Source organism: Pleuronectes platessa, chromosome 12 (assembly GCF_947347685.1).
Source record: "Pleuronectes platessa chromosome 12, fPlePla1.1, whole genome shotgun sequence".
NCBI classification, from domain to species: Eukaryota; Metazoa; Chordata; class Actinopteri; order Pleuronectiformes; family Pleuronectidae; genus Pleuronectes; species Pleuronectes platessa.
The window spans coordinates 21,013,629-21,027,463 of record NC_070637.1 but is presented as its reverse complement, the minus strand read 5'-3'; the positions used below and the strand labels follow the sequence as shown (position 1 = coordinate 21,027,463).

Sequence of the window (13,835 nt, the reverse complement as noted above, 5' to 3'; positions counted from 1 at the left end):
TGAAGAATTTCAGTAAATTCTTAAGCAGAAATAGTGGAACAATTATCTTATTAGTCTTTAGTTGCAGCCCTATACTGATAATACATTTATTGTTTGACCCAAATCTCAATACATTGAAATATTAGTTTTTTGGGAAATGAAAAATAACTGGTAGATTAGTCTTTAGTTTCCATCTAATATCAAATTTTATGCTTTTCTCTTCAAGATGAGTTTGTTTTTCTTTCAAATTTCAAAAATATTCGGGTTTTTGCCGAAATCTGAATATGTCAGCTTGTGCCTTCAGGAAAATGTGATGGATATTTTTTCTGATATTTTAGAGCCAAACGAGACAAACTGGGAAAATAATAATCAGACCCATTTATGGAAAGTCCTCATTATAGTTGCAGTATCCAGTGTCTCAACAAGTTGAAGGATATGATGGGAGTCAATGTAAAATACATTATTATCACAGACATGAAGCTAAGAGGCTGACTGGTCTCAGATCAGCGTCCGTGCTCTAAGATGTTTAATACATACACCCCCTGAAGTGAAATATGAATTCACCATGAGGGTGAGGCATGCAAAACAAGAGGGTCAGACCGGCGAAATTAAAATCACTGGGTTTAAAATATGTTCTGAGCCATTCGAGGTGAAGTCAAATCAACTGCTGGTTGGTTCATGAATCTCTAACCAGCAGTCGAGAGGCCGATTTGCAGTCTTTAAAATAAACAGGTCTGACTCTGCCGCTGGAAAAGATGAGGTTGAATATACAACAATAAAATGTGGAGAATGGATTCCGATGGCGGGTTTTTCTTTCTGTTTCTGAATCAAATGTATATTTTAGTTGGAGCAGCCAACAAAGCGCCGGGTGAGCCGGTGGAATCACTCAACCATCTGTTGCTTTGTTAAACTCTGCACAACTTCACCCGATGATTTACAACTCAAACACAACTTACACATCATCATTTCAATTTTCCATCCCAGGAAAAGTGGATTTCTTTGATCGCCTAATGCATCTGTGGCCAGGTTAAAGGAAGAATATGAAAAAAGCACCTGATTTCATCTGAGGGGGGTTTGTTGTATTAATTATGATGTGGTTTCCTCCCCCCCCCCCCCAACCCCCCTCACCTTCCAATGTGCTGATGCGTGCACGCTGCCAAGGACGAAGTTTGAACAGCATGATTTCACCGTTTAATGAGGGCCGCGCGTATGATGTGTCTGGTTTAGCGATTCAAAGCATGCACTGTATGTAAAGCAGTTGGCGCGTGGCCCTTCGACTGCATCTCGGGCTCAAACCGACGAACGCCGAGCAGAAGTGAAGCGTGGTGGTGCTGCCGCTCTCCCCTCCGCCGCTCGCTCTACCCCCCCCCTCGACCACAATGACCCATTTAAGCAGCAACGTGTCGGCAGTCTAGATGACAAGATTGTCAAAATTGCCGCGGTGAGGTTAGCAGAGTGGAGGTGACCACAGCTTACCTTGGTGTAAGAGTTTAAAATAATGACTTTCACTGTGCTATAAACTGTCACAGTTAAATCCAACAACGACATCTCTCTCTCTCTCTTGCTCTCTCTCTCTCTCTCTCGCTCTCTCTCTCTCTCTCTCTCTCTCTCTCGTTAATTTGCCGGTGCTGCGGTTCCTGCGTTCTGACGGGAAGTGGCTAAATCTTTCTTGGCTCGTTTGACATTAATGCAAATGTGATTTCCCTTTCCTCGAAATAAAGACTGAGAAAGAAGTCAATTTGGAGAAAACACAGTTTGAGGAGAGAGAGAAGAGAGAGAGAGAGAGAGAGAGAGAGAGAGAGAGCTCACGTTGTTGTGTGTATCGCTTTTCGAGATCAAACGCATTAAACAAAATGCACCTTTTTTTTTTCTCTCTCAGTTCCTGCAGACCAGAGTGTTGCCACTTGTGATGTTTACGAGTGTGTTTCTGTTTCTCTGTCCCGTGTCGACCGGGTGCGAGCTAAGCATCCGACCTATATCAGAAATCTTTCATCTGGGGCAGACGTGTTTCCCGTACACGTGATGTTCTTCTATAACGCTGGTAGAGGACGTTCTTGGCCTTCAAAAAAACAACAACCCTTTGACAAGTGTGAGAAGATATTCTCCCCCTTTTATAAAAGCAAACCTAAAACGTGCTCTGACACGAAGCCTCCAGAGTCTTTCACTACTCGATTTTTTTTTAGCGTAGACAATTATTCCCCTAGTTTATTACTAGTGCAGATTTAATGTGTTTTTTTTACAGTTTAACAGCAGAGTAATTTAGAGGTTTTGGGCATTGGGCCTGCAGTAGTTGGCTGCTGGCCTCCTAAACCCTCTCGTTTTCTGGATGGCCAAGAATGAATCTGACCTTGACTTGACTCAAACACGACTACTGCTTCCTCATCGGGGGGGGGGGGGGAGTATAGAAAAAGTTGGTTAGAGGTGCTGGTTAAAATCCACACAGGGTTTTCCCCCCCGCTGCCTATGTCACCTCTCTTGCGTAAGACTTTGAGTTTCAATCTGATATCTAAACAATGATTTGAAACATGCTCCTGTTTCTTATCTCTACTAACAAGAAATGAACGTGTTCAAGTCATCCGTTTGTTCCTGTCTGCGTGGAAATTCTGAATAACAGTTGGTACTTTTATGCCATTTGCTGAGAACTGATAACTACTTATCTTCCCTTGGTGGTGTTGTCACCCGATGTCCTGTTCACACTCATGTGGATATATTGCAAAACAAACTCTCCACTGGGTTTGAGCTCGTTCACACACGAGCCACGTTCAAGTCACCAAAATCTGATATTTTTCACAAAAATCCTTCCTTTTCAAAAACTGCAGTTTCTGTGTGAACGTGCGAAACTGAGCGTTTAGGAAACAATAAAAGCACAGCTCACTTTTAAGTGGCACAGTTGCTTGCATCAGAAATTATAACAACAACAACAACAACAACAACAACAATGGCGCCTATATACCCGTTGACAGGAGAATAAACTCACTAAGCAAACTCACAAAATAATAATAATACTATGAAAGATCGTTATCATCAAATCATTTATCGCCACCTCCTGACTTGGCATGTTGGTGTGAGCGTTTGCAATCAGAGCTAAATCTCCAAAATAAACCAAGTAAAATAAATCCACACAAACTTGACTGAGAGACTGGTGAGTGTAAGCTGGAGTGCGCCCTTGTTTAAACATCGCCAGTGAGGGAATAAGAACTCTACTCACTCTGTTTGAAGCCGAGGAAGGGAATCCTCTCTATGGGCGTGTCTCTGTCTTTCATGTACTTGTACAGTGATACTAAGAAAGTCTGCTCCTCCGCTCGATTCTCCTCTGATGTTTCCTCCTCTTTATTCTCCTCCCTCTCGCTTCTCTCCTCCTTTTCTCTCTCCTTCTCCTTGCCTCTCTCCTTCTCCTCCGCGGAGGACCTCTTGCTGAGGCCGTTGGCCTTGTATCTGGCTGCTGGCGTCAGTTTTCCGTTGGGTACCGTCTTGCAGTTGGGTTTGACCTGCAGACAGAGAGAGAGTGAGGAGTTAGGAGGGTGAGGCTGCAGAAGAAGAATTGAATCCTGAGCAGAGCGTGTGATTCAGATGACGTCAGGCGCTCTGGATGAGACGTGTCCGGAGTTCAAGCACAAACAAATATTCTTACAGGCCCCAGATGCAGCCTCTCATTGATTATCAATGGAGCAGCTCCTCTTGTCATCAGAGATTAGGAGCAGATTAGTTTGACTGCAGCTTCAAGAGAGAATTGCTAATATTGATTTAACTGCTTCAAGGTCATTGGAACAACAAGTACGGAAAGGGTTTCAGAGGAGGTTATTTCCTCCTCTGTGAATATCACAACCAATCTGGAGAGGGGCTGGATTAAAAGCAGCAGAATCAATAATACAAAGTGTAAATATGCCACTGAAAATCATTGATTTATTTAATAAAATATGACAAAAAGTCTGCCAATGCAGGCGTGAATTAGATTTCCATTTTTTAACATGATATTCGAGTCGTCTGTGTTCATGATGCTGCCTCTTGTTTTCGGTAAATACAGCGGAAAAAACGTGGAAACATGTTTTCTTCTTCCCCCTGTGGGAGATGCTGTACATGTTCAAATGTCTATTGTTGTGGTTGGAGGAAGAGAAAAGACTTTGAGCAACGAGGGTGATGTTGAATAACAATGATATCCTCACAGAATAAATTAGTCAGATGAAAGCAAATTATGTTGCTGCAGCGATTAGTCATTCAATCTGCCCACAAAAAAGATGTGAGAAAATAATTTGGCAAACCCTTAATGCCTTTAACTATTTTTAAAAGACACCACTTCCAGCTTGTAATATTTAGTCTTACGTGATGATACATCGAGTAATTTTTTATATTTTCAACCAATGGCTGCACAATAAAGGGGATTTGAGGACATTGTTTTGGATTTTATGAAATATTTACCATATTCTGACAATATATAGACCAAACGATTAATTAATCAAGAAAATAATCAGTAGAAAATAAATCAATAATGAGAATTATCACTAACGTATTTGACCTAGTAACCACAATCATGATGTTATGTAGTTTTATGTCATCACTCTACTAGCAGTCTTACTGTATCTGTCAACTATGTCATCCAGTAGCGTAGAGTATATGTGTGTGTGTGTGTGTGTGTGTGTGTGTGTGTGTGTGTGTGTGTGTTGCCTTCACAGTCACTCGCACTACATGTACTCTACAGAATGAAATCCCACTGTTGTGTCTCTCAGTGAATCAGCAGTGTAAATAATGTCAACTTGTTGTGTTACTGATAAAAAGCAGTTTGCTGTAAACGTGAGTTAAGATGTGATAACTGTACAACTACTGTACGACAGGAGACTTCATTGTGCAATACTTTTCATATCATGTACTTTATTTCCCTGAATTATATGTTTATATGAGTTTATACCATTTGTGCTGAACTTCTGCTGCAACAATATTTGCATAATTCACATCTATAAACTCATATATTTGGGTTTTCTACAGATCATATTTCAGTCTGTAGTTACAGGTTATTTTATGTGCAAATGTTCTATATTTGCATTTTATTTCATTTTGAATGCTCTACTATATTCTATTTCATGCTTTTATATGTTCTCATATCAACCTCATGGATCTATCTATCTTATGTTAATATATACACACACATTTATGTATGTATTATTTTCAATATAGCATGTTAATTCATTTTTTTTTATCTATTATTTATGACTTCTTAATATATATAATTCAAAGAACACTTGATCTCTTTTATGACCTCTCAGTTTCCCTCTGAGCAGCGGTAACATGTGATCCCCCCCCCCCCCCCCCTCAGGGATCTCTTGTTATTTTATGTCACTTTGCATTTCCTCATGTACATTTCTTATCGCCTGATCTTACCTTGGTTGTAGTTTTACTCTCAGGGCTGCAGGGGTCCTGTGCTGCCACCGCCGCTGATCCCTGGCTTGACCCCGACGACCCTTGACCCTGAGCCTGACCCAGGGAGTCCCTCCTCTGAGAAATGGACAGTTTCTTCTTCCGAGGTCGCCCTTTGAGGTTGGGAGCTGAGGGGGAGAGGAAACGTGGGCGGTGAGATTGATCCATTTAGGTGGAGGAGCATGTGCTGACACAGCACTGGGCCTTTCCTACTTTCACCTCTTTGCTGCCAGCATTTGGTTGAGTTTAATATTTTCCCTCTTCATCTTTTTTTCATTTGAAAGTAAGAATATAAAAAGGACATGTGAAAACTTTTTACGACCAAGAATGCATTCCCCCTCTGGGAACACTGACTCGACTCTGACAGGAACATTTACAATCAGAGAAAGGAATTTCACAGGCCTGCTCGCCTGTAGCTAATTATTTTTAAACTGGATTAGTTGGATGGGGTAGCCGGCCACCAAATTGCTCCAGTGTGCGAGTAAACACGATCCTCAAGTTCCCTCTCGCACTCGAAAGAGAATCAACATTTGGATCAGACAGATGTATTTTTAAGATTTCACACCAGGGCGTCGGAACAGTCAAGCAGTTAGTATAATACAGTAAATGACAGATGCCGGTTAACCCACAAAACCCACTAAAGGGAATGAGTCCCTGCTAAGACAAATATTCGATACAGATGCGGCAAAACTCCCGAGCTTTTATGTGTTGTTCACCACAACAACATGTATAATACAGCAGTGCTCTGTCTTGTTTTTCCACAGTCGTCCTCAGTCATCGGTGAAATACAGAATGACATTACGCTGTGGCACCTCAGACGTACTGATCAGCGTGCATCTATTTTTTGCTCTGTCTCTGGGTCGGAGCCCGCTCATGTCTTAAATCCGAACGCTGTTAATTAAAGACACATGAATCTGCCTGATAGGAGCTCTTTGTTTGAAAGGCTGGCAGATATAATTGCTCAGTTCACATTACACACACAATAAAGAATTTAAGCCCTCCAAGTCCTTTGTACACCCACGTTTATGTCAACCCGCGACAGTAATGTAACTGCTTGGCAAAGTGCCTCGCCTCCACGCAGCAACACAAACACAGATAAGCTCAGAGGAGAGAGAGGAGAGAGAGAGAGAGAGAGAGAGAGAGAAAGAGAGAGAGAGAGAGAGAGAGAGAGAGAGAGAGAAAGAGAAACTTCAAATAATCCAAGTTCAGTCACGTATTCACAGCGTCAACGTTCTTTTTTCCTTCCAACTGCAATGACAATTAAATCACATCCAAGGTTGTTCTCTGCCCAAAAGGGCTCTGTGATTATTTTTTTTTGTCGGATTGAATTCGCATCAAAAAAATAAATTTTTTTTACAATAACAAATTTAAGAGGCAAGTCATTAAAATGGGTGAAATGATCAAAACTCAGCAGCCTATCACTCCACGTTGTTGTTCTCACAACCGCTACGCTGCGGAGGAACAGGGCAGGGAGAATTCCAAGGACATTTGTTGTGCATTTGTCTTCCTTTTAACACACACACACACACACACATAAAGAACTAGTTTGCTCTAATCTTTACTTAGAAAGCTCTGGGTGTGTTTCCTCCCGCAGTGTTTTCTCACTCTGTCGCTTTTATTCTGCCAATTACTCATTAATGCTGAGAAATTACATAAACCACATGATTTATTTATTCTTGAGTTGAATTTTTAAGACCGGGGCAGATACACAAGCACTAAATATTCATCGAATAGATAAAAACCACATATCATAACCTTTACAGCCTCGGCTCGTTTTCCTTTTGTACAAACTCACATATAAATGTGTAATTAACTTAAAACACAGCCCATAAATCTACTCTAACTAAAACAAATCTTGAGGAAGAACCAACTAAATGCCAGACATTGTACAGTGCATTAAAAACACATGCAGTCGTCTACAACACAAACATTATGTGACACGTGATAAATGCTTATAGGTCTGACTTGTCGATTTATTTCTAACATGTGACGGAGGGTTAAACAAGCGGGGGTGAGCTCACTCTCTCAGTGCAGCTTTGCCTTTAGTCCCATCTCTACCCCTGTGACACCCTACACTGAGTTACACAACCTGCCTGTCTGTTCTGTTTACATTTTTCATCGGGTCAAATACTGCTGCATAGGAAAATGCTGTTTGCCGCAATTACAGCCAAAAAAGCCCTGCTGCATAGAACATGATGAGACGACAGCCCGCGAGTTTAAATGAACTGCCTTATTGATGAAGCACAACCTGAGAGCTGTTAAACAACCCAGGTGGATGTCTGCTGGAAACCGGGGGTCAAACGATGCATTTGTGTATTTTTGTAAACATGCACAAACAGGCGCACAAGGTCAAGTGCAGACAATCTCTCTCCCCGTGCTGCAGCAGTTGTGCAGACCTTGTGCTCCGCGCTCTGTTTGGCAGAGTTGCATAAGGGAGGAGTGCTCCAGCTTTAGAATAACACAAAGAAAATCAAACACACGCTGACTCTGTGAAGATTGATTTTCTAGAATGGAAAAATAGACATTTATAGTCCGTAAAAAAAAAAAAAAAACTAAGCCGACATCACAAGATGGTGATTTTATAGCACCCTGGGATATGTGATATTTTTATCTCCCTGTGGGCATTAAGTGTTTTTGTCAGCGCACTAGAAAAGAAACAGATCATTTAAGTAGACATGCTGCTTCCCTCAAAGAGCCTAAAATGGGCATTCTAGTCATACACCAAAAATGGCTGCTGAACAAGCTCCTCGGTTCCTTTACTCATTTACTTCCCATTGAGTGACTTCTTCCTCTGTGGTTTTCTGCTTATATGGGTCTGTGTCATGACTTTGAAATCCTCAATGCCTCGAGGTGACCGGAGGACTCTTGTGACTGGTCCTTCACAAACCCCAGAAAGCACACGCACACACACACACATGCACACATACACACACACATACGCACACATACCCAATCGTCATACCTCATGATAAACTATTTATATACATACATGTGTATATTTATATTTACATACATACATAAACACACACATATGTGCATATATATACACATATATCTATATCTATACCCCCGCCCACACACACACACACACACACACACACAGGTAAGCTGTATTCCATGGGGTATGAATCCATCATGTCTGTCACAACCCAGAGTCAGGATGACATCAGCAGTGGGACCCACATTCTGACAACTTGATCTTCTGGATGCAGCCAAACGCTCTCAGCTCTTTACAGCTTTACAACACAGTCATGTGTAATAACCCCCCCCCCTCCATATCCTCCTTCAGATTCAATTAAATACAGCCCTAATACCTCTGTTTCATTACCATTCAGTTGATGTCAATGTTAATGAAACAGTCATTAGAGACAGCGCGGGCAGGGTTCTGACAGTTCTGCAGAGCCACAGGGAACCACAACAAAATGGACTGATTGATCGAGAGGCTGCTGGGAACCAGAGGCGGATCGGGCCGACTGGAGAAATCCACCGATGGACGCCTCGGTTCATATCGCTCACGACATTCACACAAAAAACAAAGAAGAGAGAGCTCAGCATCTACATGTGTTCACCTCATGATTGTGTCTTTAAAAAAGAGGCTGGTTCCAAAAAGCAGAACCACTACTGGTCGCTGTGGTTAAGCACATGTTTACTGGTGAACTGTGGTGTCAGACACACATTCACATTTCTCTCAGGACAAATTGGAATTTAATAAAGTTTCTAGCCACATCATCGGGTCTTATTATGACTGATGATATTGTTTAGGACTGAATACCTTCAATGATGCATGTGTGCTGGTGCACTGACCCATATTAGCATCGGCTTCAATAAGTGTTTAGTGATAATGACAAAAGGTTAGCATGCTAACATGGCTATGGCTAGTCCAGTGAAGGACTGAATCATTTTGGTCAAATTATGGCTGTAATGAATGTTGATTATTAATCTTATGAGCTTTTACAAATATCGAGCTGAAACACTTTCAGAGTTGTAGTTAGAATTTTTACTTGCAGAATCCATTTATTGAATTTTTTCAAGAATAATATCACAAAGGAGTGTAACTAATGATAACATCATGGTTTTTATCAGTTATATAAAAATTCAATGCTCATTTCTCTAAAAGTGTATTGAATGTGGTGACTCGGTTGTGAAAGCGTCACATCTCACACAGACTGTGACGGACTGAGGAGGAATCTGCTCTCCTCGTTTCCTTAGAAAAACAGAAAGAAAACTCCCACTCACATCTTCGCTCACCAACTCTTAATTCCACAGTTTGACTTCGACTTCCTCTCAGCGTAACGAGGTCCAAGTTCAAACACGAAGGTGAGAGAGGGGGAGGACGAGTGAGGCATGACTACAACAAGCAGTGGAGGGTTAAAAACAAGTTTTGACATATTTTGTTGTCTCACTTGGTTGCAAATTCACCAAAGGCCCCTACGCCCACTCGGCAATTATCAGCATAGCTCACAGTCAAAGGTAACGCTGGTGTTGCAATGCAAGGAACGGTACAGTAGCTCCCCCAGGGCAGAACACAATACCACACCACACACAGCAACTTGTAATACTTCTAATAAATCAACTTTTTACGTAAATAAATGATTTCGAAATTGAAATAGTTTGAGCAGGAGTGACTCGCCCAGAAGGGAAGAATAACGACATCTTACAACAACAAAATAAACCAATAAAATGACCACAAAAAGAGGTTTAGAGCAGCAGCCACCATCTGAGGAGCACGGAGGCATCGACATGTTACATTTCAGCTCTGTTATAATCGATGTGACTCCAGGAGAAATGCTCTCAGTCGATTTCAAATGGCTCCTCTGTGAGTTACACGAGGCAGCAGAGGAATTAAAGGATTCTGTTCTCGAGCCGAACGCGGCGTAGAGCCATCTGTGAAACATCCCGACCACAGTGACCACGGCTCCAGAGCACAAACACTGTGTGGATCTGCCCAGGTGAGAAGAAATCCTCCCCTGGGTTAAGCTCTGTGTACGAAACTGTACCTGTGAATACGCCTATACACACACACACACACACACACACACACACAAAGAAGGTCACTTGAGTCTAGCTTACAGGGTTACACTGGTGCATTTGAAATTTACAGCCGCTCGTAAAACACACAACGTTGTGACAGACAGTTTTTTTTCAAGTCACAAGCAGCGGATGCATTTTTATGTCTTGATATTTCTGAGGAAAAGAGGAAGTGCGTCTGTGGAAAGCAGAAGCTGAGTTTTCTGAGTCAAATTAGAAATAAACTGAATGAAATAAGGTAGAATTTATTAAAAAAATGATGATTCATGAGATTTAAACTACAAACCTGATAAATAATGAATCAAATATAGAAAAACATGTAGAAAAAACCCTCTGATACAACTCCTGAGGCGAGGCGACAGGATCGGGGGGGGAATATAAAAATACAAGCGATGAGTGGTTCGTCTGCACCGCTCATCACGGATCCCACCGGTTGAAGCCGCTTCAACTATTTCTGCTCATTGAGGGAATATTTCTGGCCACGTTTTAAGAAGGACACTGGGAAAAAAATAAAGTTTCTGAGTCCATGTCTGAGCTAATGCTTCTATATCCATACTGGTATGTGTCTGTCAGTGTCGGTTTTAATCCCACTCAGGTTCATGGGGCATGCACTTGCAGGTTTAAACAGGATTTGGATTCTTCCGTAAGAGGGTCATGTGATAGAAGCCTGACGAACGTACATTGAAACCGAAAAGACCCGATCAGCTCGTGGTCGTGAGTGTCTGTGTCATCGTAAAGGCAGCCTGGGAGTTTCAAACTAAAAATGAGAAAGATAGAATGTTCAGGAGACATTTTGTCTCTTATCAGCGTCCTCTCACTGTCCAGCTGGAGCAGAAAGGACTTCATCTGAGATTTCACTGTGAGACCTTTTTCCAGTCAACGCCACTCGAGAGAGTGTATCAGGGAGAGCAGTGGAGCCTCCTAAGGCTTTTCAAATAACCTTCATTTCTACAATAACATTAGTTTTCACCGCCTATAGATTCTGAGGCAGGTAAGCAAGAAAAGTGAAATCAGGAAGCTGGTGTCTTGTGTTTACTTTGGACAGGACTCGGAGACCAGGAGGCTGTGTCCTTCACTGATATACCAGAGTCACGATATAGTTACACTGGTGGCTAATGGGAAAGAGGATAAGTTAAAAAAAAGTTTTTCTTCCTTTACACATCATCCTCGATGGTTTTTTTAAACTCCACAAAAGAGGTTATGTTTTCACCCCCTTGTCTATTTGTCCTTTTTGGTTGGTTGGTTTGTTTGTGAACAGGATTACAAAAAACAACTATACAGGTTGGCACTAAATTTGGTGGAAGGATGTGATCGGGGTTCAGAGAAGATTCCATTAAATTTTGGTGTGGATCCAAAATCAGGACGCGGAATAATTCATGGATCTTAATGTGGAAACAAATCAGGCATATTTAGGGACTGACATGTAGGAGTGTGTGGAATTTGGTGCAGCTCTACTCAGTGACTTTCTAGTTTTAATTTGTGGTTTAATTTCTATGTATTATTTCACATTCAGGCCACATCTGTGATCAGCGAGCAGCTCAGTGTTTGTCTTGTTCGTTTCTAGGTTATTTTAAATGTGGGGGAATTGATAGCCTTTTTTTTCCCTCTCTGGTCAAACTGTCACCTGAGCCGCCCTGGCATCTGAAACGGGAACTAGTCTGTCGATGTTCGATATGTAAAACAGAAAGTGTATGAGACGCTCCCCTGCGCTCCATCATCTTGTTGCTGACGGTAGCCACGGCTGAATTCCACGTACCGATACCGGGCGTTTCTGATGTGCTCATAATTCTCACCGTGTCACATCTGACAGCAGAGTTATTCCTCTGCTCCTGCGCTCCGGGCACAGTTCTGCACAGAGGCATCAGAGACACACTGGCCGTACAGGAAAGACACAATGAATTAATGAACAATGATACTTCAAGCCTCTCTCATCACTGCAATCATCAGAAATTACACAACGCACCCACGCAGTGAGAGAGAGAGTGTAGGCGGACAGAGTGCATTGTTTTTATTAATCATCAAAACCTCCGTAGGTTGATAGATGATACAAGTGTTAATTAATTTCTCATAATCATAAAGCGAGAGATTGTCGTTTAATAAACTGCAGAAAAAACATTTCAAAGCTGAAAGTAAAGATACACAGATTTTTTTATTAGATCAGTCTCAGGGGGATTTGACATCAATAAAAACAGGGGGATATTTCCATGGCCCGTGTCATTGTCATGCCTGTTTTGAATGCAGCGGGTCTATGAGAAGATATTTGTATTCCTCCGTGGCTCAGAGCTATTCTGAATTTAATGAGAAACGCGTATAGCTGCACAATAGATACCAGTTACTGTTAACACAAACAACCACATTCTGCCAGGCCCACAACCAGAGACCGGGAGAGAAAGAGAGATAGAGGAAGTAACAGAACGTCTGTGAACTGGGGGGAGTTTGTCTGGAGACAGCACATGTATCAGGAAGTCTCATCCTCAAGACTGCCACACTGAACATCACTGTAATACAAGGCTATTAGAGCATGAGCCTGAATAAAAGGCAGGGATTAGTCCGGCTTGTAACTAAAAAGGTCTCGAACAACACAGTCCCTGAGGTGCAGCCGCCTCATCCATCGGTCCTCCACAGCTCCGTGTCAACACAACTCTCTAACCACACGACACCTGGACTTCCCTCTGATTCAAGGGTCAACCCAGATTAACACACATATATATTTATTTCTTTGCTTTTTGTTTCTTGAACAAAAGTTCTGAAAATATGTTCAGGACTTAACAAATTTTTCCAGAATGAAAAAACAAAAAATCCTACGTGATCTTCGTTTAACAAAATATCTCCATACAGACGAGGACACACAAAAACAAAGACTACAAATGCTCGTGCCGGGTCAGTAGGTGGCGATAAAGTCGACATCAAAATCTGTCAAATACACAAGAAGAAGAATTGCACTCAAGTAAAATTGGACGAGGAAAACGTCTGTGAAAATCATAATATGGGGAAAGTCTTCACTGGACTTACTTTCTACTAGAGACATTAAATTACATTTTATAATATCATCTGCACATATCCTCAGTCCAAACCTGTTCTATATCTATTAACCATGTCGGTATGAAAGTACAAATATAGTCAAACTGCCACAGACAGGAGTCCACGTGAGCGTTTCGGGTCTGGGGGAGATTCTCCCCACATCACCTCTCCTCGTCGCGACAGCTCTAACACCCCATTTCCCAACCCCATCATTTCCCAAACAGACTCTGCTGCATTATATCGACTTCAGTCTGTTTTTATTTTCCTCACAAGACGATTCCCCTCAGCCGGCTGACTGACTGACAGCTGTGTGTGCATGCATCATTATCTCCTTCACAGAGCCTGTCTGTTGCCGTAGCCTGTGGCAGACCTCAATCACACACTATTAGAAATGACAT

General features: G+C 41.9%; 1 protein-coding gene across 1 annotated transcript in view; it reads right to left on the bottom strand.

Moving 5' to 3' along the window:
- The window catches only part of arid5b (AT-rich interaction domain 5B), a 73,488-nt gene that overhangs the window by 17,287 nt on the left and 42,366 nt on the right, over positions 1-13,835 (bottom strand). Inside the window, exons 5-6 of the mRNA XM_053436944.1 lie at positions 5,353-5,516; positions 3,188-3,467 (exon numbers count right to left, since the gene is read on the bottom strand). Coding sequence (XP_053292919.1) covers positions 3,188-3,467; positions 5,353-5,516 — 444 coding nt within the window. The remainder of the gene's footprint in view (positions 1-3,187; positions 3,468-5,352; positions 5,517-13,835) is intronic.